Source organism: Cavia porcellus, unplaced genomic scaffold (assembly GCF_034190915.1).
Source record: "Cavia porcellus strain 051 isolate PalLab524CR breed Dunkin Hartley unplaced genomic scaffold, mCavPor4.1 scaffold_6, whole genome shotgun sequence".
Lineage (NCBI taxonomy): Eukaryota > Metazoa > Chordata > Mammalia > Rodentia > Caviidae > Cavia > Cavia porcellus.
Window position 1 is genome coordinate 10,099,648 of NW_026947489.1, and position 27,315 is coordinate 10,126,962.

At 35.1% G+C, this 27,315-nt stretch overlaps 1 protein-coding gene across 9 annotated transcripts in view; it reads right to left on the reverse strand.

Moving 5' to 3' along the window:
• Mef2a (myocyte enhancer factor 2A) overlaps positions 1-27,315 on the reverse strand; it is a 126,349-nt gene that overhangs the window by 71,758 nt on the left and 27,276 nt on the right. For 6 of the 9 annotated variants that reach the window (XM_063249935.1, XM_063249936.1, XM_063249928.1 and 3 more), the window contains exons 2-3: positions 25,646-25,726; positions 3,392-3,577 (exon numbers count right to left, since the gene is read on the reverse strand). In XM_063249935.1, coding sequence (XP_063106005.1) covers positions 3,392-3,445 — 54 coding nt within the window. In that variant the 5' untranslated portion in view covers positions 3,446-3,577; positions 25,646-25,726. Of the gene's footprint in view, positions 1-3,391; positions 3,578-5,201; positions 5,254-8,581; positions 8,784-25,645; positions 25,727-27,315 lie in introns of all 9 variants that reach the window. The other 3 variants (XM_063249931.1, XM_063249929.1, XM_063249930.1) reach the window with 3 other exon arrangements.

Below are 27,315 nucleotides of genomic sequence, written 5' to 3' on the forward strand. Positions count from 1 at the left end.
ACAGCAGACTTCTCGGCACAAACCATCAAATCACGAAGAGCGTGGGGGGAAATAATTCAAGCTTTGAAAGATAACAACCTCCAGCCAAGAGTGATATATCCTGCACAACTGTCCCTAGAAATTGATGGAAAAACAAGGTGCTTCCAGGATAAAGAGGAACTAGGAGAATTTGCAACCACCAATTCAACTCTACAGAGAATACTGCAGGATATTCTAAAAAAGGAAAATACCAAGATTCCAGAAACAGTAGCAGAGAGACCACAATGAATGGAGCAGAAAGCGAAATGAAGAAGACAAACTGACAACAAACGACAGAAAAAGAGCTCAACAGAAATGAGGCAGAGAAGATTGGATGGTAGGAACAGCTATTTTGGAGAAAACAAGACATCATAATAGCTAGTGCTGATTTAGTATCATCTTGCTTTGAAGTCCCATCAAGCTTTTATTCTTCTGTCTCCATCAGTCTTAACAGGTTGTATCTTATTGGATTTTATTATATGTGATAATATAAGCAAAACTTTTATAGACAAGGAGATAATACAGAAACCGTTGTTCATTTTCTGATAGTTGGTTCTAAATACCCTGTAATACTGTCATTCTCTTGAATGGTTTTACATTGTCTTGATATGTTTGGTGCTACAGTATACGAAGTTATATGCAAAGATTTCAAGGAAAGAGACATTATGGTAACTACTTTTATGTCGGGATGTCTTGTGGTGAAACACTATTTTGCTTAAATGGTTATGCTTTGACCTGCACTGTTTTGTTGTTATGCCCTCTTTTATCTCAGTCTCCTTTTTTTAATTATTTACCTTTTTATTTTTTCTTTTTAATTAAGGGAAAAATAAAAAAGCAGGATATATTATTATAGTAACCCACTTTGATTTCCTATTAACTTGATTTGAAACCCTGGATAGCCCTCACCATCTTGCTTTGACTGATTTTCCTCTATTCTGCTTTGCTTGATAGTACCAAGTTCGAAAGTATAGGCAACAACTGTAAAGACAATAAGATTCATTATGATGCCCATTCCGGTTGACTATTATCTTCTTTTAAAGCCCTGTAATGTCTCCAATGTCTTGGTTTTATTCTTTACTGTTTTGTTCAATTTTATTATAACTGTTGATATAGGCAGTTCTTTTTAGGATAGCAAGAGGCAGTAAGATAACCATTGTTGATCACCTAGTATTTTGTTTTTACATTATCTATTATGTTCATCCTTTTGAATTTGACTGACTCTGTTCTGTTATGTCACATTTGGTTTTACTCTATTCAAGAAAAAGTAATAAGAACTGTGGGAGTAATAAAATCCAAAATGTATAATTGTCATTGTACAAAAGAAAGGAAAAGAAAGCGCTCTAAAGAATATAACCGCATATGTATTTAACTGTATAAGATAGATAACCATATTACTGAGTTTTGTTGGATCATTGAACAAAACTGTTTCCAGTCTCACTGTTTGAAAGTCCACTTTATATGCTTTAATTTTGTAACTTGAACAACAATTTCTAAGATAACAATATGTAATCTATCAACTAGTGATTCCCTACTGTTTATTTTTTCTGAAATTCTGTATAACTTTTCTTTTTCTCCTTAATAAAAAAAATAAAATAAAATAAACCTAAAAAAATAAATAAATAAACCTAAAAACTGGCTTAGGCAAAAAAAAAAAAAAAAAACTGCCTAACCATATGTGTGTCTTTTCTTCATTTTTTGCTAAAATTATGTAAAAGAGAAATTCACAGAGTTTGTGCCTCATTTGGCAGTTTATCAAAAAGTTTGACTTAGCAGATAAATCACATGTGAGAATAGGTTCTTCTAGTTGCTGAGCTATAGCAGCAGAGACACCACGTTTTTAACAAAGGTATTTCCTCAACTTAGAAAGTTACAGTAGAGTCGCTTATATATTCCTAGCTGCCCTACTTTCCTCTAAAACGTAGTCTGTCCCACAGGGAATGTACAGTGAAGCTGTGCTCACTCTGATACGCTGTCTGTGGGGTGAGAGCTCAGGGATTTTATGAATGCTGCTACTCGTTGACTGTACATTACTACCTAATAACCCTGTAACAGTGTGGTGATCCTTTCAGAGACAAGTACCCAAACTGCAACCCAAGAGCCACTTACTTATCGCAAAGTGCCAACAGAGCAAATACACCTGAATACTGAGGTTTTAGTTTAGAAAAAACAGCTCATACATTAACTTACTTTGTCTTAAAAGGAAAACAAGTTAACACGAGTGTCTAGGTTTACCATCACCCCTATAACATTTGTGCTGCATGTGTTCACAACGCAGGGTAATCTCCTCCCACATGTCATGATCTTTAGAGATCTGTGAAGAGAAGTCTACCTGCAGCCTTGCCTGGAATCATTCTTTTGGAATCACAGAATGGCTTTTTTATGTCTTCCCTATTTTAACAGCCTTCATAACATACTGCACTGAGTGGGCCAATACCTTTGCTAAACAACTCTGATGCTTCAGTCTAGGGCAATCCTCATCACTCTCACTGATGCACTGGCTGTTGAGATCTGTTTCCAACTAAGTCTGTACTCGGGTAAACTACTACTCTGGGCAGAGGAAGTCACAGTTGTTGTTCTGGTCCTAGTAAAGTTTCAGAAACTGTTCTTGAAATTTCTAATATGCAACCTTCCCAGAGACAGCATCTCTCCCTCTTATACATGCTTTGAATAGTTATTCATTTATAATATCCTGTGAATTTTTTTCGTTTTCTCTTAACCAAGGGTTGGAAAATATTTTTACAGCATTACAGACCAAAGATTTTAGGCCATGGACTGACCGTGCCGTCTCTGGCAACCTCTCTTATGTCATGTGAAAGCAGCCACAGCAGTGTTCTAATGCAACTCTATTTAGAAAAGATGCAGCTAGCCTGTGGGCTAATCAACTCTAAAACGCAACTTCTGGTCTCTTCATGCATCAGCACCATTACAATTATTCTAAATTTTTAAGAATTTAAAACTGAGAAATTATACATAAATGTTTTGGAACTGTCAGTGACAACAAGAGGTAGAAAAATACTCCATTCTTTACTGGTTAACCAGAAAACTGAGCTGACTTAGAACATATTCATATCAATGTATCAAAGACTATAAAAACAATCTATACATGGAATAGCAATGGTAGGATTGCAATGATTTTAATTCCATATATTTATGTCACTTATATAACATACCTGGTATTTCTGTAATAGGAAAGAATTTCTTTATGGTACATAATGAAAAAAACACAATTGTATGATTATAGAATTTTTCATTTAGTCTGGAACTGAAAATACTTAAGACTTAACATGACTAAGAAAAACTCAACCACTGCATCCTAAGTTCTTTTTTAGAAAATATCTTGTATCAACAAAATAGATAAATTAAGTTTAATTACCTGTCGGTTCCTTTCATCCATGATGCGTGTGATTTGTATTTTCTTCCGCCCCATTTTCAGTCACCTTTCCTTCCTTATATTCCAAATATTTAATTCAAAAATTAATTTTCTTCAATACCCTAATGCATCATACACACTTCAATGATTTCAGCTTCTAGTCCAACGGCTGAAATTTTTTTGTAAGATCTAAAAGAAAACAAAAAATAAAAGACTTAAGTTCTATAAATTTACAAGTCATAAAAATGTTACACAAAGTTCAAATCTGTTTTTATGCTATACATAACCTATGTAGGTAAAACTTTGGATTAGATAAAATTAATAAATGAGCTTAAATCTTACTGATTTTACTTGCTAAAGTAATGCAATTAGAATGCTTGGGATTTTCTTAATGTAAGAAAAGCAACAAGAGCCAACAATTAATTGAGGTCTTTCTATGTACCAGGCACTTTTCTAATTAGGAACGAATTTTAATTCATTAAGTCCTAACTACATTCTGATAAACCAGTACAATTACCATCTCCACTTCATAAACAAGATACTAAAATATACAGTAAGGGGCAGAGATTAGATTATGAACTTAAGAGAGGCCAGAACTTCTCTTAAGCATTACAGAATTACTTAAACATTTTTGATGGGGTTCATGCCAAAAGGTAACTAATACGGATGGCCCCAATCTGCCTTTACAAATTCTTCTTGCAAATCACACTGGCCTCCAAATTAGTATTTGTAAATCCACAAAGCTACCTGCAACAACTTTCATAATAATACACATTTAAATAAAATACTATTTTCTTTGGCCATTTAATAAACATTTCTTGGTTAGTCAAGATTCAGTTACAGACTGTCACCTGCCTGATGAAGTCAAGACTAATTTTCCTTGGCAAAATAAACCATAATACCTCTGAGAACATGTGTGCATGTATGTATGTGTAAATTCTAAGCTTTCTTTCCTTTGAGATTGAATCTTTCAAGACTTTTAAAAATCTTCAAAGCTCCTTAAATTCTAATTTGTCTCTGTAGTAGGACTGTAGTATCAACTGAATGATCTGAATGGTAGATGTTTCACTTAAAAACCTAGTGCTTTTAAAAGTTTTGAAACAAAAAGAACTATCAAGGAATGGATGGGAAATAAATCCCAAAATGGGCACAGTAATAAATTTTCAAGAAATTTCATTGACTGTCTATGGGTATCTACAAAACTTCAAGCATGTTATGCATAACCTGTATTTGATTACAAATGGCCTTGGCACAAAAGCAACAGGCCTTTCACTTCTCATCACTACCACCACTATCAGAAGTGCATCATTTATCTTCTTTAATTATGTTTATTATAAAAATATTAACTGATTGCCTAATAGCAATTAGTAACTGATTACCTACTTAACAATAAAGACACTTCTGAATGCTGAACCAGAAAAAGAAGATCAAACAGTCAAGAAACAAACAAAAAAGACATTCTTAATCTTGGAATTCAGAGTCTAGTAGAGGGGGAAAAAAGACTTTAATCAAGTCATTATATTAATGAGTTTATGTCATTCAAAAGTGAAAAGCTCACTCATCTGACTTAGACCTGACCTAAATTTGTGGATCAAGAAATGTCTTTCCTAAAAATGTGCTTCATATTCAAACCTGAGTAAGAGAGTATATATGTCAGTCAGAGAGAACAATGCGAACAAACGCCCCAGGACAAAAGAGACAGGAAAAACCAGAGGATCTGAACACTGTTAGGACTCAATTAAAAACACAACTGTGTGGAAGAGCACGTCTATTTCCTCACCAGACTAATTATAAACAATGCAGTGTGACTTACTCCAAATCAAGTTTCTGAACACAGCATTCTGATTTTCACTGGAAAACTTACCCTGTAATAGGCAAGATAAATATTTATACCTTTTACTATAGACATACTGCTAAAGTATGCACGATCTGGTAATTAATACCTGTGATATTCCCACAGTCAAGAGAATAATGAATTCTACAACATAACCGTGTGTTTTACTCATGATCACTGTGGAGGAGGTTGCTTCAAATTATCCTTCTGAGAAAAAACTAGAAAAGATAATTTGTTTTAAAGCTATGCACAGCTTTCAGATAGTGTTAATTTGCAAGGTTGATTCCTAGAAAAAATAGGTGCAAGCCAGTCTTTGTGTTCATTTTTTGCCTACAGATTGCAAAACTATTGGGTGAGAGACTGAGAAAGTGAGCAGATCTTTTAGGATATCTGAAAACAGAGAATGCAAAAATTAAGTACAGTCGTCGCAAAGAGAAACACAACAGGTATTTAGAGAGACTCCAAAGGACCATATACCACAGTCATAAAGGCAAACCAAAAATGGCCTAGCCATACACAGGGAGGGAAGTATAGCTTCATTATCTCACCCTGATTAGATGCAAATAATCTGAGCCACTGTGAATTTTTAGCCTAGCCACATGACAGGAGCAAAAGGAAATCTTCTTAGAAGAAAGATATTATCCAGAAATTCAAATTACTATCAATTTTCACACTGAATGCCTAGAATTTAAAAACGACCAGCCAAAATTATTGAAAATCAAGATTTTAAAAATGGCAATAGAAAGACCCACAATATATCTACTTCATAGTATAAACAGAAGAAGATTTAAGTAAATTAATGTGTTCAAGGAATTGAAAAACAAATGAACAAAATGAATCTTAACCAACAATAAAAACAAGTACAAGAAAAGACAATAAAAATACAATTTTGAAAACAAACTAATGTATGGGTTGCTTTACTACTACTAGGTCAGACACAGCTGGGGGAAAAAAATCAATGACTCAGAAAAAAGGAAAAGAAGAAAATACCTGGACTGAAACATAAAAAGACGTGAGAATAAGAAATATAGAAAACTGCAATATGGAACATGGAGAAAGGAACAAAAATATACATGTAAATAAAGTCCCAGAAAGACAGGAAAAAACATATTGGTTGTGAGGCAATAAAGACATGATAGTTAAAACTTTCAAATGTGTAATCAAGCCACAAATTCAAAAAGCACTGCAACCCCCTCCATAAGTACATTTAAGTACATCCAAGAAGGAAACGGGAGGTGTCCCATCACAGATGCAGAGATCTTAAAAGCAGCCAGAAAAACTATTTAAAGGATTTATTTCAAAAGCCAAGAGTAAGATTAATAGCCAAGTTATTCACACAAATAATGAAGCTAGAAGACAATGAAATGATATCTTCAGTGCTGGGGAAAGTGCCAAACTAGAATTCTATATCTGAAGAGAAAAAATACTTCAGAAATGAAGGAAAAACAGAGACATCTTTAGGACAACAGAAACAGAACTTGTTACCAGGAAACAAGGAAGGGGCCTCCTCTTGTAGAAAGGAAAGAAGTTATCAGATACCACTTGAATGTATATCAAAAAATGAAGTGTAATACACACAGCAAATAAGTGACTATTTCTAACCTACAATAACCACAGTATACAACTGCAGAGGGTAGCAAATGAAACTAAAAGTGTTCTAAAATCTTTTACTGACTACGAAATGGAAAAGTTATCATTTACTTTATAGTTAAATATATCAAGCGTGCAAGTGATAATCTCTGGGATGATTACTGAAAGAACAGAAGCATGCATGGCTAAAAAGCTAAAAGAGAGTGAAAACAAACTAATACATCACAAGAAAAACACCAAGGAAGGAGAGAAGAACAGAAATCAACTCTATTTAAAAACAAAACCAAATACATGATACAGGATATGTCTTACATACATGGATACAGAAAGAATGAGAAAAGCAGAAAGAAGGATGCACCATGTAAAATACAAACCCAAACCAAGTCAGGTGGTTGTTCTAACTTGATCACAGTCAACTTCAGGGGAACACATACATATACTTGGAGACAAACAAAAGGACCCTAGATCAATACAAGTTCAGTTCACTGGAAAGAACAATTCCAAATTTGAGTGTACATAACAACATAAATATGGAGTCAGAAATCTGTTCCTGAAAATCACATATTCTGTGCAAAAAACAGTAACGAGGAGCCTTTTAGCTATTATTTTTTGATAGGGAAGAATTATAATGTTACATATTAACTCATAATCCTCAACTGTATCTCTTTTAAAATTTAAATCACAGGAAGTATCCATTTACAGTAGTACTTTATCATGGATATGGTACAAAAAAATGTATATATAGGCAGTAAAGTTCTCACTGGCTTTTTCCCCCATTCTCTACAATGTAATACTTTCTCAACATTTTTGTGTATTTATAAATTTAAGAAAAATAAGGTTAAACATGAGAAACAATTATGAACTTGTTCAAGACACAGAGAAGACAACAGCTCAAAGGCTTTTAATATCTTGCTTATTGCTAGCAACATTAGAAATACACAGTATTTCTGACACACAGTAGTTTAAAACGTTTACACAATTCTAATATATTACTGATTGTACTTTAAATATAATTTTGACTTTCCTCATATACCACTTTGTTTAAATACTGTTTTTTAATACTATTTTTTTGATATGTACATGAAAATAATTTAACATTGATTTACAATCTGTTCCCAAAAGGACAAGGAAATGATAGATCACTCAGAAATATTTCTCCTAGGCTATTTTCATATCAGATGATACTTTTTTCTTCATCTGTCACTTCACCTTACACTTTTTACTTTAGCCATAAAAATGCTGTACCAAGTGCTGATGAAACCAAAATCTTCTTTAAGTATGATTTAAAAGGCTAGAAACAGAAACCAAAATGCCTTATAAAGACCAGAGAGTGAGCACAAAAAATGAGTTTTTCTCAGCAGTTCTAGAGAAGGATGATGGCCTTCGGAGGTATTCAGTATAGTACACTGTGGTGGATTGATAACTAGTGGTCGACCTGTATCACCCGCTGAACTAAATGAGGGTGGTACCAAGTGTGGAAGGCCCACCTGAGCACTGTTGCCAACAAAAAAAGGAGAACTGGAGAGGCAGAAATGGTGGTGTTGGTTCTCCTGTTGTCGTTGGTTCTCCTGGAGGAGCCTGCTGAGCTTCTTTCCTGATATGAACTTGGCTGTTAGTCACAGGAGTTCAGGACCTTTTTGTCACTGAGAATGGCTGTGGTTCACTTTGGGGGAGCTCTCTAGCTCACTTCCTGGCTCCAGAAGGGAAGATGGTATGCTGTTCAACCTGATACAGAACCTTGTCACACTGGCTTCCTGATACAAACTCACCTGTTTTCATCTTGAAGGCGCTCAGGACTTTGTTGTCACTGAGGAGGGCTAAGGTACTTTTCAGCAGAGTGCTGGTCCTTACTTTGAGCACCGCTTGCTGGTTCCAATGCAGAACCCTCAACCTACTGGCACAGGCTCGTCATCCCACTGGCACAGACTTTCTAGATTCCACCACTGACCTTTGGGCCTTCCCAGCACAGATCTGTGAAACAGACTTGTGTGAGATATTGTTGTGGCCTCTAAGGCTCCAGATGGACTCATGGAGAGCAATCAGGTCTTCAACTGTGCTCATGCAGGATGGTGCCCTCAGATCCAGACCATCAGCTGGATTCTCTGGGTCTTAGGATGTGGACAGATTTCCCACACACTTTCTTTTGAATTTGACTCTTTAGGTGACCATTATAAAGTAATACTATAAATTATGTGTCTTGTGTATGATTATTTTCCTTGCAATCCCTGACTACAACATATACTTTTTACCAAAAAAAAAAAAAAAAAGTGAAATAATTAAAAACTGCTGAAACACATATTGTGGGAGTTAAGAGATCTGCTCTGCTTCCTAGATTTAAATCTCAGCTCAGCCCCATCACTTGCATATATGTAGTATTGAGCAATTTGGTTTCTCTTAGCTTCTGGTAGTGAATCTTCAAATTACAGTACTGACTTAGTACTAAGAATGCACATAGACTTGTGAAGATGAAGAGGTAGTATGTGTATGTAAACACCTCTGCCCCCACCACATTAAGCCTAGTATCCTGTACTAGGGCTTAATAAATGTTGGCTATTACTTAGTATGAAATTACTGATTACAATTTTTAAAGTAACGACTCTGAGAGTTTGTCAGGCAATAAAATAAAAGTATAAATGCCATGAAATCACAACACATGCACTCAATGCATAAAAGATGAACAACAGGACTGTGATATAGGCCTACTAAAAAGCCTGGGCCACCAACATACAATGTAAAAATACCAGACCTAGACAGCTAACCTAAACCTGGCCCTTTATTTCCAACCATATTCTCAACTACTCAACCTAAGAGTCCCATAGGTCTGTCAAGACCCAATTCCCCTAAGTACCTGTCCTCAAGAGTATTGGGGCTCAAGCTCTGAGCCTTAGCCATGCTAGACAAACACTCTATGCCTAAGCTACATCCTCAGCCCCTCCTAAAACTGAAATGATACCTCAAATTACCCAAGCTGGCCTCCAACTTGCAATTCTTCAGCCTCAGCCTACTAAATACCTGGTATTATAGATGTGTGGCACCCAACTGTTTTTTAAACCAAACACAACAACTTCTATTCCTTTTCTCTAATAATTATTACTCCCTTTAATAACCTGTGTTTTTACAAAAGCCTCTACAATGGACTTTGCAGGCATTTTTATTTTGCTCCAACCCAATTTCCTTATTTCTCATTTTTAAAACACAAATAGAATGCCTGGGATTCAGTTCAGCGATACAAGCATTTATTTGGCAAGTGCAAGGTCCTGATTCCTAGTACAAAAAAAAAAAAAAAAAAAAAAAAAAAAAAAAACCATAAATACAATTGTGTCATTTATCACCATTCTTAAGATCCAAGCATTTAACACGGCCTAGAAAATCCTGCCTAATCCTACCCCTCTTCTACTGCACCCTCACTCTTTAATACCCTTAATACTCTAAAGTCAGGCTCTTCTGTACAAGCAGCTCCTAACTCTTTTCCGCTTCAGGGATTTCACACATACTATCATTTTGCTAGGCTTCATCCCAAGCACTTCTCCTTTAATGTCTTATTTATCCTTTAAGTTTTGGCATTACCATTACTTCCTCAAAGAAACGTGCCCTAACATCCAAACCATGTTAGGACTCTTAAGGCATTTACAACTGTAACTAAGTATTTACATGATTAAATGCATCTCTCCATCCCCTTCAAAACTGTGAGCTCAATGAGTAACAGGATCATCTATTCCATTAATCCCTATGATTCCACTAGGACACATTCAATAAATAACTGCTTAGTATTGAAAAGAAAAACTCAAAGTATAAAACAAATTTTAGGCTCTGTGAAAACTAAGAACCAAGCTTTTCAACACAAAGACATTCTTCACTGAACTACAAGGGAAAAGGCAACCCAACCCTTAGCAAGTATCTACGCATATGTACCAATGACTCTATCAGTCCTTAATAAATGTGATTTCACTCAATAGTTAATGTAACCCTGTGAAGTGGAGGGTAGTAATTGCTCCTTTTCATGAGTTGAGCGTAAGAGGGCCAAAATGATCAGTACTTACCCAAAGTCACACAGGGAGGCAGAGCTGAAACTCTGGCTCAACATCATGTCCAGGAGTACACTATTACTATTGGAACTGGTCAACTGACAACTAAAGAAAGGCTACCAGTCAAAGACATTCTTGGTGTGAGCCATCACTAAATAAGCTGAACTACAAACTATGCAAGAATTAAGCCTGATTTGGTGGCACACATAGTGATTCTAGCACTGGAGAGGCAGAAGCAGGAGGATCACCACTGGACTGCATAGTGTATTCAAGGCCAGCCTGGACTATAGTGACCATTGTTTTAAAACAAAAACAAAAAAACTACAAGCCATCTAATCTCAATTTTGTGAGTTTATGTTTACAACCGATAAATTGTGTCAATTTGAGAAGTTTAGAAGTTTAATTAAGCAACTCAGAAGGGGGCAAAGGTCCTTACTTGGTCAGCAACCTTACCCTGTGTAAGAGGAGGACAGGGAGATGATGTGAGTGCTGTACTTGCCTAGGGTGTGGGCAGCCTGCTTACAATATAAGGGAGGAAAAGAGGCTTGTTCTCTCCACTTGCTGCTTTTGCTGTCTTCGGCTACCTTCAACTGCTGACCTTTTGCCATGCTATCCACTTTGGACTAGCTGATTACAGACTGAAACCTCCAAACTGTGAGGTAAATAAACCTTTCATTCTTTAATTTTGGGTATTGGATATTTCGTCCCAGCAATGGGAGAAAAGTAACCATGACAATAGTAGAGGATTAAGATAATTTCTATAAAATGAGCATAGTTCAAAAGAAATTAGTTCATGAACAACACTGCTGCATTACACTATGTAATGCAGCTTATTGTGTTTGATACCACAAAACAGACTGTCAAAATACAAAAGCCATGGGCACTGTTGTAGTCAGGGGTTGTGCAGAGAACAATTAAAAACAGGACATAGAGTTTATAATATTTTTATGAGATGGTCACCAGGAATTAACACAAGAAAATGCAAGAAATCTGTCCACAACACTAAAGACATAGAATATTTAGACAAGGGCCTGAATCCCACAGCAATGTCCACAGGAGTCCAGATGAAGATCCAGAGCTCATGACAATGCCTCCCACGAGTCCAACTGAAGCTCAAGGGCCCACAAGAAAGACTCACGCCAGTCTTTTTCATGGATCCGTGCTGAAAAGGCCCAACGGTCAGCGGTGGAAGCTAGAAAGTCTATGCCAGCGGGTGAAGGAGCTATGCTAGTAGGTTGAGGATTTTATGATGGAGCTGAGAACTCACAACAAAGACCAGGGCTGTCCTGCAAACCACAACTTTCCTCAGTGAAACGGAGGCCCCAAGCTCCTCCGATGATAAGCACAGTCGAGTACATGCCAGGAAGCTAGCGTGATGAGCTCATCATGGAGACCAAGCGGTACGTCTTTCCCTCTGGAGCCAGGAAACAATGCTCGATGTAAGGACCAGAGCTTCTCCAGGAGAACCAAGGCTCAAACAGCAACACGCAGGAGAACCCACAAAGCCTCAATCCCTCAACCCCTCAATGCACCTTAATGCCCGTCCTTCTCCACGTCTCTATATATGCTGGCAACTTTCCTCAGGTGAAACATCTACACTCAGCACCATGCTGATGTAATCCAGCTGGCGTTAAGCTGACCACCAGTTCCTAATCCATAACAGGCACTCAGGAGCTAACTTTAGTTTTGACGCCTCCCCCCAAAATCTTCACTTACTCTACTCAACTGAAACTGATACCATTCCCTGTTTTCCAAAGATAAAGTTTAATGCATCTGCAAAGGAACTACTATTCATGCGTCAAGGTAAATTAAAAACAAATAAAAACCTAGCAATCCCAGTTCTTGGACAAGCAGGATTACAATGACAGGATTACTAAAACGGAAGGAGAGAAGGGGAGGAAGGAAAAGGGACACAGGGAGGGGTCAGAAAGAGAAAGGAGAAACGAAGGTGATGGGTGAGCTGGAGAGACAGGAAGAGGAATGAAGAAAGGGGAGCACAAAGAGGGGGGACGGAAGAGTAGGAAAGGGAGACAAAGAAGGAGAAAGGATATTAGTCAAAGATGTTACTGGTGTGAGAGGAGATAGCCTATTAAGTGGATATAGTTTGGACTGAGATTTTCTCCATTTTCATAAACAAAAATTTTATTCATTCTGTACACTGTCTGACAAGTATCTTACTGTAATCTGCAACACAAGGTCAGCATGGACTACAGTGACAAAGTCCTTTGTCAAAATCAGCTTCCATAAAAGCTCTTAATTTTAATTTTAATAAAGTCTATATTACCTATTTCTTCGTTGGTTGCTTGTACTTTTGGAACCATGTCTAACAAACAACTACCAAATTCAAGAACATGAGTATTTAGCTTACAGCTTATAGAATTTCAGCTCTCACATTTACTTCTGGTCCATTCTGAGCCTATTTTTTGTATACAGTGTGAGGTAAGGACCCAATTTCATTATCTGGCTTGTGGGTATTTAGGTGTCCCCGTACCATTTACTGTATTAAAATGGCTGTTCTTCCCTCACTGAATCATCTTGGCACCTTTGTCAAAAATTAATTGATCATAAATGTATAAATTTATCTCTGGACTATCAAATCTATTTCATTGATCTATACATTTATCCTTCTTATCTTGGTTACTGGTGAAACTTCAGGGTTGGCTTATCAATTTCTGAAAGAAAAAAAAAAAAAAAAAAAAGAGAGAGAGAGAGAAAGAGAGAAAGCACCAGCTAGAGTTTTAATATTGATGGTGTTGGGGCTGGAGATTTAGCTCAGTGGCATAAGCGCCTGCCTTGCAAGCACAAGGATGCGAGTTCGATCCCCGGTACCAATAACAAAGTAAAATTAAAAAAAAAAAAATAAGTTCTTAATATTGATGGGGTTGAATCTGTTGATCAATTTTAGAGTATCACATCTTAACATTAAAATGCACATAAACACAGTAGGACTTTGCTTAGTTCTTGTAATTTCCTTTACTATTTTGTGGTTGACAGCGTGCAAGTATCTGACTTCTCTTGTTAAATATGTTCCAAATTATTGTTTTGATATCATTACAAACAGAACTTTCCTAATTGTAATTCTGAAATGTTCTCAGCAATCATTCAATGAGTCGATTTCAAAAAAGTTCAGTGATGGGCCAGGGATACAGCTCAGCAGCACAAATGCCTGCTTGGCAAGTGCAAGGTCATGAGTTCGATTCCCTGTTAAGTTCAGTGACATAAAAAACAATTAAGAAAGTCTGAGCACATTTAAGTATGACTACACTAAGATATTTTAAATATAGTTGTTTCTCACTTTACAGTGAAGTTAAATCCTGACAAACACATAGTAAATTGAAAATACTTCAAGTCAAAACTATATTTATTGCTGAGTGTGGTGGTATACACTTATAACTCCAGCATACAGGAGGCTGAAGCAGGAGTTCGAGGCCAGACTGGGCTACACGGTGAACTCAAGGTCAGCTGAACCGACAGCAAGACCCAGCCTCAAAAAATAAAAGAAAAAAAGAAAAGTACCAAATCTCATTAGCCAACCCTCCTCTACATCTACATGCTTAGCACATTTATAAAATCACCTAGGACAGACCTAGTTTAAGACAGTGTTGAATATTTGTTAATTTGTTTAAAGTGTAAAACCAAATGGTTATATGGATCTGTTTTCGTACCATCTCTCAAGTCAAAACTGTAAGTGGAACTATTATAAATTGAAGACTATTGACTATTAAAAAGGAGGGAAATGGTCTAAAAAAGGGAAGAAACTCTAGTGGCTGTCCAATGTGGTAATGTGGTACAATATCTTGAATCAGAATAAGCAATGCCACACAATTTTAACTGCAATTTCCATAGGAGACAATCCAACTACATTTACACAGAAACAAAAACAATATCCTGTATTTTCCTATAAAAACGTACAAAGGAAAAATAAACTTCGTTTTGTATACTTTGTCTAACAAACTTGATCTGTGATCTGTAACACAGAGGTTCTTTATCCTTATAGAATTATTCTCCAGTTTCTTTTAATATAAGAATATTTTTCTTTGTTTCTTCAAAGCATTCCATTTTATTCTGAATTAATTTTGAAATGTGTGCAATCACACAATGTAATAATGCAATGGATGTTGTATGAACATAATGACACAATGACTTAGCTACTGCCTAAGTAAAGAAATAAAGGAAACACAAACTCCTTTAAACACCTACTAGAAAATATAGTTTGGGGCTAGGAGTTTAGCAGCAGCAAAGTAGCTGTCTGGCAAGCACAAGGTTGTGAATTCGATCCCCAGTAACAAAAAATTTAAAAAATAAAAATTAAATTAAAAATAGATTTTTTTAAAAAAATTAAAGAAAGAGGCTGGGGATTTAGCTCAGTGGCATAAGCACCTGCCTTGCAAGCATTTGGTTGTGAGTTTAATTCCTGGTACTGATTAAAAAAAAAATTAAAGGAAGTATAGTCTGGCTGTACATAACTTTCAAAAAGGAAGAATATGAGGTATAAACTTTAATACTTAATTTATGACTTAAGCTAGGTTATTTTTATATAAAGTCTGAAAATGTTATTGATACAAGAAATCAAATCAACAGAAGTACAAAAAATACAGATTCTTTTGAGAAAAATAAGCTTTTACTGCCCAGAAAAGGAACTACTTTTCTAGTTAGAAGTGATTGTAACAGGCCTCATGACGCCATTTTTGGCCTGCAAAACAGTTTTCAAATGCTGTGAAACATACTAAGAGAAAGACTAGAAGTCATTAAGGCTCAAGGCATTTATGAATAACAATGGAGGCACCCTGCACGTGGGAGTAGGGCCAGGAATGAGCAAGTAGGGACTCAAAGTCATGTTCTCTGTGTTGCAAGCTTTCAACTCTATCAGAAGGCCTCCCTCACTGGTCATTAGAACCCCCTTTCTCTAATTCTGCAAAGACTGGCCATGACTTGCTATGCATGCTACTTCCAATGTAGTCAATTATTAGAAAAGTTAGGACAAAGTAGCGTAAGTACCTGCCTGGTAGGTACAAGGTCCTGAGTTCGACTCCCAGTACAACAGAAAAGTTAGGACAAATACTGTTGCCTTTGTCTCAAATCAAAATACTGCTTCTTATAACTTATGTATATCTTAAATTTTAGGTGAATATTCAAAATCCCCTCCCTAAAAAAAAAAAAAAAACCAGGTTGGGAAGAGTACAGAAATTATCAGAAACAAGTATACTTTCTAGACTTATTAATAATAGGTTACACATTTTTGTATGCTTCAATCCTGTGCTTTCAAGTTAGACATTTTTAAACCTGAAAAATTAGAAGTTTACAGGTACACTGTTAAGGGCCTATTTCTCATAGAATCTGTTACAGGAATATATGTTTTATACAACAGATAATAGATACAGTGCCAAAAATTATGTGCTGCTCGTAAACACTGGCCTCAAAAGCATCTTGAATGCACAAACAAAATTGAACTAAATTTCATGGAAGCTAGAAGCAACTTTTTTGTAACGTCAATAATCAGTCCTTTTTTAAACTGTATATACAATTTAAAGTATTTTAAAACTGTGTTTAAGACATATATTTAAAAACTGTATAACTGTAGTCAGTCTTCCAAATTATTTAAAGGACAACTTTGAAATGTTTATCAGAAGTCTATAAAATTTGTATTTCTAGATATCAAAATTGCCATGTGATTTTTAGTGACTTCTTTTACTAACCCTATTCATTTCTACAAAGTAGAGCAAGAATGTAGCTCAAAACTCTTACAGGAAATAATGAGAATGGAGGATATAACCACAGGGAACTTTAAGTTCCTTAGAGATACACATGTTATTATTAAAGTCATTAGAAAGAAACTTCATTAACTGCCCGTTAAACAAAAGTCCATCCATACATGGCCTTTCATTCCCAGATTAATTACATCTTCGTAAAATGAACAGTGTATTGTCTGCACATGGGATACACAAGACAAATAAAGGACAAAGCAAGAGTAAGGATGGCCCTGAAGATGCCAGTGCTCTACCAGTACCAACGTGCCCTCACAGTGAACACCCACTTCAAAATGCAGACACGTCCATCCCAAATACTTTTCAAGATATCATGACAATTTCTGGAAAAAAAATGTTTTGCAAAAAATTTAAATTCTACATGAAGAATTTTTATTACTAGCAAATAGCTCTATATATTCTGATACAAATATTAAAAATATTAAAACCAAACCCTCAAAAACTGTCATTCTGTATTTATATCTGTATTTATTCTTACAAAAATGATTCTGTAACTATTTTACCCAGAAGTGGAAGGCTTTTAAATAAATATAGTAGTACAGGCAGATATGCAATGAAACCTAAAATCTGGTATTTTGCATATCTGATATTTAACACATATCTATAAATATAGGTTAAGAGTATGTTTTCATTCATCATATATTATAATAGATGTGAAGATGCAGAACAGAAGTGGATGGATTAAAGATTTACTATCTTAATTGGGCTTCAAAATCACTAGTACCTCTACCACCATACTTAAGAAGTGATTTTTTTTATTACTTTGGTAATAACTCTTGTGTTTTGTTGGGTCATGGTTTTGTTTCTTGAAATAAGCACAGATTCTTAAACATTATCATTTAGTTTAACTGTTAAAGTTTTGAGGTTTTTTTTTTTTATTAACACGTCAGTGAATCACAAATAACAAATTTCTTATTTGCTTGTTTTGCTTTTTTGAAACAGTGTCTTGCTCTGCAGTTCAGGCTGGCCTTGAACTCATTTTGTAGCCCAGGTTGGCCTGAAACTCACAGGGATCTTCCTGCCTCAGCTTCCCCCAGCACACGTAACAAATTCTTATTCTTAGCTTTACTGCCTTCCTTCTTTTTTTTTGTTTTTTGGTTGTTTAGACTACATAATAACAACTACTTTTTAAAATTAAGTTTATTGGCACAATTTAGATATACATAGTGATCACATTCATCATAGGGAACTTTACTCATAGATTTTGATTCTTCTTTTCCCCCATTCTTTTTCCCTCCAGCCTCTCCTTATTTACAAAGCTTTGTTTCCACTTTATCTTTCTCTTGTCACTTTTTTCCTTTCTTTTCTTTCCCCCTCCCTCTTCTGTAGTTTTTTTCCTTTTGAACAGCTTCTTCCTATTTCACAGCACCTATTACACAGTTTGATTATTTGTACCCCCATTTTCTCACACCACAGAGACAACGGAATATTTTACACGTGTCCGACTTATTTCAATTAAGAGTAAGGTCTCAAGATCCATCCATTTTGCTATGAATGTCTCAAGTTTAGCCTTCTTTACAGCTGAGTGATACTATATTCATCAACTGTTGAGCATCTGGGTTTAGTTATTACAAATTGTGCTGCTATAAGCATGGGTATGTATAAATGGCTGTCGTATGAGTTTGAAGCTTTTAATTCTTTTGGGGGGATAGCAAGTAGAGGAATAGATGGATCAAATGAAACCTAAAGTTTTAGTTTATTAAGGAGTTTCCACACTGACTTCTACAATGGTTATACCAGTCTACACTTCTAACAATGGTGAAGAAGTGTTCCCTTGTCCCCACACCTGCCGATATTTGTTACTGGTTGACTTCTTGGTAATAATCAAGCTTTCTGGGTTGACATGCAATCTCAGCATTATTGTAACTTACATCTCTCAAATGACCAGTGAGGCTGAACATCTTTTCACATATTCATTTGCCATTTCTATTTCTTCCTTTCACAAGTGTGTATTCATCTCAGACGCCCATTTTTGGACTGGGTCTATAAATTGGGAGGGGGTCATTTTCTTCAATTCTTACATTTTCTAGATATTAGTCCCTTTAAGGAACAACTAGCTTTTTTTTTTTTACTCTATGGGTGGTCTTTTCACTCTGTTGGTGATTTCTTTTGCTGTGCAAAAGCTTTTTAATAAAATGAGATCCTAATTGGTGATTCTTTGTTAGCATTTCCCATGCATTTGGGATTTAATTATTGAAGACCAGAACAAGACAAGAATGTCCACTGTCACCATTCCTATTCAATACATTCTAGAAACATTAACAAGAGCAATTAGTCAAGAGAAAAAAATTAAAAGAACGAAGACAGAAAAGGAAAAAGTTAAATTATTATTTGCACAGAAGCCCAAAAATCTCACCAAAAGACATTTAGATTTAATAACCAAATTCAGTAGCATATCTGCATACAAAGTCAATACTCAAAAATCAATAGCATTCTTGTACACAGATTACTCACTGAGAGAAAAATTAGGGAAACGATACATTTCACAATAGTCCCCTCCCCCAAAAATGAAACACTTTGGAACTAATCTAACAAAGGAAGTACAAGATCTCTAGATTGAAAACTACAGTACTCTGGGGACAAGAGATCCAAGTTGGTATCAGAAAAAGGAAAAATACCCTTATTTTTGGGTAGGAATAGCTAACATAGTGAAAATGGCCATACTCTCAAAATTGTTATATAAGTTTAATGTAATTCCAATCAAAATACTATCAATATACATCTGGGTTTTGCAGGGTTTTTTCCTTTGTTTGGGGGGTGGAGGGTTTTTTGTTGTTGTTGTTAAGAAACAGTATTTGTGGTACTCATCTAGGGTGTACTTAGTTCTAGGTAACCCCTTTGGATAGCTATAAAGTATTCTATCATATGAATATATTACTATTTTATCTATATAGTCAACTGAATAAGCACTGTATTGAGTTTCAAGCTATTTCTGAAACAGTACTGCTAACAACATTACTTAACATGTCTCTTGGTTTACATGTACAGTACATTCATTACTCGGAAACATACTTACAAAAATTACTAGGTCATAGGGCATGTAAATTTCAAACTGTCTCTTTTTTGTCTTTTTTGTTTTTTGTTTTTTGTTTTTGTTTTTATCGGTACCAGGGATCGAACTCACGACTGCCTGCTTGCAAGGCAGGCGCGTATGCCGCTGAGCTAAATCCCCAGCCCCTCAAACTGTCTCTTAAAATGTCTATAGTAACCCACATTTCAGAAATATTTTCTGAGTTTCCATAACAGTAATTTTCTCACTGAGTGTGATGAACATGCCTGTAATCCTAGCACTCAAGAGGTTGAGACAAGAGGGTTGCATTGAGTTTGAAGCCAGCCAGGGTTACATAGTGAGTTCAAGGCTACCTTGTACTACGAAATGAGACCCTATCTCAAAAACCCATAAAGCAGGGCCTGCGGAAGTAGCTCAGCAGCACAGTGCCTGCCTGGAAAGCACAAGATTGTGAATTCAATCCCCAGTACCAACCCCCCCCCCATATAGAAAACCAAAAACCAAATGAAACTAAAATAAAACAAAAACAAACATAACAAAACACCCAACTCTCCAAAACTTGTACTACCAATCACTTAAATTTTAGCATGGGTTTATCTTGAAGCCTTTGTGAGGTTTTCATTTTTATTTCCCAGATTACTATTACAGTTAAGTACTTTTTTCATATTTTCTAAATGGATTTCTTTTATAAAGTACCTTTTCATAGTTCCTACTAATTTTTCCACTGTATTATCTCTGTTACATTGATTTGTATAAGTACTCTGAATCTTGTGATTACATGTCTTTCATCCACTAACACATTCACAACAGGGCTATAATTGTTAAGCCACACTGCTGGTCAGCTCTGGAACGATGGGGGTACATGAATGACTGTCCACACAGAATGGAAAAATCCCATGGGGTACTGGTACCCTCATGCACGTACTTCCAGTGGTTCAAGCCTGCAGGAACATGTTAAATGTACTGAAAATATTGTCTCCCTTCTGGTTTGCCTCTGTACTTTTTTTTTTTTTTTTTTCTTTTTAAGACAGGGTCTTGCTCTGCAGTTCAGGCTAGGCTTGAGTTCACTTTGTAACCCATGCTAGACTAAAATTTGCAATGATTCTCCTGCCTCAGCCTTCTGAGTACTGGGATTACAGACATGTGCCGAGTTTGCTTCTGTACTCTTAATGACAATTTTGCAAAAATAAAATTTCTTTAATATTGTCAAATTTATCAATTATCTTGTATTGGAACACTCATTTCTTATTAAGAAACATGGCCAGCTGAGCTGCCACATGCTATAATCCTAGCATTCTGTGGTGCCGAAGCAGGAGTATTCCAAATTTGAGCCCAGCATGAACAACTCAGCAACTTACTGAGATCCTGTCTCAAAATTTTAAAAGGCCGAGGATGTAGTTCAGTGTGACCATACACACACACACACACACACACACACACACACACAATATAACCCTTCACTCTATCCAAAGACCATAAGTATATTCTCCTGTATTAGCTTCAAAAGTTTTATACTTTTGCCTTTCATGCTGAAAAATATAAATCAATCTTTAAGTGACTTCTGCAAATAGAACACATGATTTCTTCCCATAATACATGTTTAACTATTTCAGCTTCACTTACCAAATAATTTGTTCTCCACTAATCCAAATTTTTATTTTTAACATAAAGCAAATGTCCTGGTCTGCAGGTACCTCTTTAAGGCTTTATACTCCTTTTAGTTATCCTCCTGGCATTATTTCATGAAATTATTAAAGATGCTTAAACAAAAACACCTCACAATGATTTGGCTGGTACTATGTAACTTAAGAGTCACACAAAACCAAGTCAAATACAATTGGGGAAAAAACTCTTTTACTCAACAATGTTCAGCATTCAAACAAAAATACAGAAAATGAAAAGCAGGACAATATGTCCCACACTGAAGAGAAAAGTCAATATAAATAGTACCAAAAATGATAAAATTAATGGACTTAACAGGTGATGCCATTAAAGAAATATAATATGTTAGAGAAGGTAAAGGAAAAAAGAATGAGAAAAATAAATCATTCAAAGATGAAAAAATAACTTATTAAAATAAAAACTACCCTGAATGAGATTAAAAAGAGTTTACACTCTCAAAGAAAAAACAAGTAATCTCTATCCAAGTAAGTAGAAAGAAATAAAAACTGAAAAGAACAGGAAGAACTGTAGTAATGCCAATGCCAAGAAAGACAGAGCAAATGTGTAACATTTGGAATTACACAAAAAATAAAAAGAATCACAACAAATTTAAAGTCTTTTAATTTCATGTAAATGAATATAAAACACAAGAAGGATACAGAGAGAAAAATCCAAGAGTATGTGTTCTTGTAAAAAAGAAGGAAAATCTTAAACATCAGGAATAAAAAAAGGGATAATACTACAAATTTTTCAGTCATTAAAAAACAGGGATTATACGACTTTATGCTAATAAAAACACAAAAAGGACAAATTTTTGAAAGACAAAGTTTATTCAAAAAGAATACAAATCTGAATAGCACTGTATCAATTAAAGAAACTGAATGCATAGTTAAAACCCTTTCTAAAGTAAACTATAGCACCACAGGTCTTCATTTGTGAATTCTACCCAATACTTAAATAATCAAAATCCTATGCAAACATTTCCAAAAAAAGGAAAGAACTCCTTCCAAACCACTCTATAAGACCTGCGTTACCCCAATCAACAAAATTTTACCAAATGAACCCAGTAACACACAGTATAAAATAACACAACTAAACCAAGAGAGGGTTACCTCGGAAATATTGAATATGATATTAGGTGGCTCAGCATCCCAAAAAGCAATCAATGTAACTAATCTTGTTAACAAACCAAAAAAAAAAAAAAAAAAAAAAGATCATATCCATAGCTGCAGGGAAACAAAGTTTAAATTCCAGCAGCTATTTACAATAAAAAAAAAAAAAGAAGCTCAACCTGAAATGGTAAAAGACTCCAAAGTTTTCCACCTTTTATTCAACACTGCACTGCACCTAGTACTAGCCAGTGCAATAAAGAGAGAAAAAGAAATAGAAGATATGTAAATTTAAAGAGTATATAAGTCTGTATTCATAAAGAAGTTGACCTCCTGTGAATATTGAAAGGAACTCCAAGAAGGCTACCAGACTAACAGTTAAACACAGCTGGTTCCAACATAAAAAAAAAAGAAAGAAAGAAAGACAAAGCTTTATACAATAATCAACTGTATTTCTGTACACCAGCAGCAACTGGAAACTAGTATTTTTAAAGATTACCATTTATAATAACATAAAATAGAAAACAACTAGAAGTGAACTTGTTAAGACCTTTACACTAAAAACCACAGAGCTCTGCTAAGAAACAAATACTTACATGATGAGAGACACCAAGTTTACGCACCGGAAGACGTGATATTCTTTACCAAGTCAATTCTCAAATTGTAAAAAGCATTCATAATGAAAATCCCATTAATTTTTTTATAGAAATTGACACACAAATTCTAAGTTACATAGAGATGGAAAGGACCTACACAATAAACAAATTTAAAATCAAAGAACAAAAGTAAGGATTTATACTATACCTGACTTTAAGACTTACTATAAAGCTATAGTAGTAAGTCTTTGTGCAGCACTGTTGTAAGATAATATAAGAATCAACAGAACAAAGTCCAGAAACAGACCTACACATATTGATCAAATGGTGCCAAAATAATTCAACAGGGGAAAATATTGTCTAGTCTTTTCAAAAAACACACAGAAACAATCTGATATCCATGTTTAAAGAAATAAGCTCTAAATTTTATCTCATATTATATACAAAAAAGTAACTTGAAAATGGATTATAATCAGTTATGGTTTACGTTCAGATGCCTCCCTCCCCACAAGCCTCACGCACTTATGGACACAGCCAAAGCTAGCATTTGTGATTGGTTTGTTGTCTAGCACTAGGATTGGTGGTGTAAGTGCTGCACCCACCCGGGGTGGAGCCAGCACACTGTGTAAAGGCAGGAAGGAGGCATGTCTTCTCACCCTTTCGCCTGGTTTATGCTTTGCTATAGGGGCTGCCATGAACCACTGCCCCTCAGCCATGTCATTCAGCCTTGGAGCCAATTGTGTATAAATTGAAATCTCTAACCTGTAGGAAATAAACCTTCCCTTCCCTAACATTGGGCATCAGGTATTTTGTCTCAACAGTAAGAGAGAAAAGTAACTAAGACAAAATATAAATCATCCAAAGCAGTTCAAAGACATAAAGGGAAAAGAATAAACTAAGAAAATGTTTGCCCAATTTCCGTGACAAACCAATTTCTACTTCAAATTAGTACAGAAGAATACAAGGAAAATACGCAAGCCAAAGTCTCTGGCCAACACATAGGTCTCTCTAAAAGAAAAGAAATTTCTAAAAGAAATCTCTAAAAGAAAAGAAATAGCTAAGCAAGTAGCAATTAATTCAAGAATAACCCATACAGCCACAGAAAGTCTGCCATGGAAAAAATAAGGCTGTCTACACCCCAAGAGCCTAGTAAAAGCAGCAGCACAGAGAAGTCTCTAAAATTTAATCATGATTCAAAGCATAACTACTCAAGTTAGGACTCCATCATCAAGATTCAGAGAAAGTGCACAGTTCTGAGCTATGGGCATGAAAATGGCTAAATGCACATCGTGCTTTAACAACTCGAATCACTCAGAACGAAATACATGAGATATATGAATAATGATGAGGGCAAAAAATACAAGGAAACCTACCAAAGACCACGACTAACCAACCAACATGAGAATTAAACTTCCTCATTCTATCCAACTGGTTTACATACAAAGTTTTAAACTAATGGATACTTTGCTTCAATTGGAAAAACAATCCTTTTTCTGTTTTTTCCCCTACATTAATAGATACAATTAAATGGGCTGTTCTTCAGTTTTGTTATAATAAGAAAATTTAAATGGCCATATGAAATTGCTATCACACTATAATTTTAATGAACTCATTTTATAAGGTCACGAGAAGTAATCTTTTTCTACCGTTTAATTATCCAAGAAAAAAGACTATTAAGTAGCAAACGTATTCTTGAAATGACCAGAAAGTTTTGGTTTTTTGAGACAGGGTCTCCCACTGTAGTTCAGGCTGGCCCTGAATTCACTGTATGGGCCTGCCTGGCCTCAAACTCATACCAGTCCTCTTACCTCAACCTCCTAAGTGCTAGGATTATAGGCATGCACAACCCAAATATTTTTAGGGATACCTTTCCCATATTTTTTACTGACAGAATCATAAGGTTCAATGATATCTAATATTTAAAGTGTTAATGTCAATTTTAACACATTAAAAAATATCTCCCCTTCTTATATGTTTCATAATTACTCACTTTTAAAATACCTGGTATTAATATAGTTATTTTCCACTGTAAATAGAGGGTGATATACAAAGTAAGTTGCACTCATGAATACTTCTGAAGACTGCACAAGGTAACTGAACATGGTAAACATTAAACTAGGCCAATAATAATCTTTTAATCAAAATAATCTACTTCAGTTTAATATAAATACACGCCTAATATTTAAGGTAATAAATTCAGTCTTTTAAAACATTCACATTTTTAAGAGAGCCTTTTAAAATTACTTATTTCCCTCTCTGACCCATCCCACTTATTCTGGGATATGGCTAATTAGTCTGCTTCACCTTTCTCTTAAAAACCTTTCTGTAGATCATGTAATTCAGGTCCTCTAACTTGCTCTTCCTATTTACTGTCATAGTAAATATGGATGACCTGCTTTATATTTTTTTCAAGTAAAGATTAATTAATATGGAATATGAAAGGTGAAAATTTTGGGGATTTTCTCAGCAGTGTCAAGACAAAAAAGTCAAATTGCCACTATACAATGTTATACAATTCAACTGGATTTTACAAATTTCCTCAGTTGATGTACATTAATCCTCAAAATAAACTCTAAAATGATTGTTATTTAAGCTCACAAAAAGTTTGAATTTTTTAAAAAAATTCTCATTTACTTTACCACATAGAAAAAAGGAAAATGTCTTACTGGAAATGAAGCATCAGCAAAAATACTCTTAAATACCATCCATGTAGAATCTTCTTTGTTCTTTTTTACAAAATGTGATTCCTTAAAAAAAGAAAAAATGAGGTGGGTTACTGTCTTGACTCTTTCTATATATCCTTTATCATTACAAATTTCTAGCACTCAACAATACCATTCCTCACAGATACCACCACAAATAGCTGCTAAAAGATGGAAAATTAAGTTGGTAAAAATTACTCGCTTAAAATCCTCAGTTAAATACTTGCCAAAAAAATATAGCAAACCATCAAGAAGATTACACATCATGACAAAGTGGGATTCATCCAAGGGATGCAAGGATGGTTCAACATATATAATAAATCAATAAATGTGATAAACGACATTAACACAGCCGAGGTGAAAAATCGTATGATCATCTCAATAGATGCAGAAAAAAGCTTTTGACAAAGTCCATCATCCACTCATGATAAAAATTCTACAAAAAATTGCAAGAGATGGTCTTTAATCTCAATTTGATAAAAGCTATCTATGGGAAACCAACAGCCAACACCATACTAAATGGACAAAAACTGAAAGCTTTCACTCGAAAATCAGGAACAAGACAAGGACGCCACTCTTACTCAACACAGTCCGGGAAACGTTAGCCAGGGTAATTAGACAAGAGAAAGAAATACAAGGAATAAGGATAAGAAAGAAAGAAGTTAAACTGTCATTATTTGCAAATGACATGATACTCTACTTGGAAGAGCCCAAAAACTCCACTAAAAAACTGGTAGATTTAATAAACAAATTCAGTAGCACAGTTGGATACAAAGTCAACATTAAAAAGTCAATAGCCTTTCTGTACATGAATAACAAACTCCTGTGAGAGAAATCAGGGAAACAACACCTTTCACAATAGCACACAAAAAAATGAATATCTAGGAATCAATCTAACTAAAGATGTAAAAGACCTCTACACTGAAAACCACAGTAGTCTGAAAAAGGAGACTGAAGAGGTTATTAGAAAATGGAGAGATATCCCGTGCTCTTGGGCAGAAAGAACCAAAATAGTGACAATGGCTATACTTCCAAAACTGTTACCCAAATTCAATCCAATCCCAGTCAAAATCCCAATAATTTATCTCATAGAATTAAAGAAAACAACTTAAAATTCATCGGGAACAAGAAGAGACCTAGAATAAAAAAGGCAATTCTGGGCAACAATGGCAAGACAGGGTATATCACAATCCTTGTTTTGAAATTATACTATAAAGCTACTGTGATAAAAACAGCATGTTACTGGCAGAAAAACAGACCCAAAGATCAATGGAACAGATTAGAAGATACAAAAACAAATCCAGACACACTAAGCCACCTAATCTTTGACAAAGGTGTAAAACACGTTTCCTAGAAGAAAGCCTCTTTAATAAATGGTGCTGGAAAAATTGGCTTGGTACACGCTGAAGATTAAAGTTTGATCCATCTCTTTTACCATGCACTCAACTAAATTTGGAATGGAACAAAGATCTAAGTATAAAAACAGAAACAATAAATCTGCTGGAAGATAGAGCAGGTAAAACTCTTTAAGACATAGGTGTAGGCAAAGACTTTATGAACAAAACCTTGACAGCACAGGAACTATCACAAACAATCAACAACTGGGATATCATTAAAAAGCTTTTACACAGCAA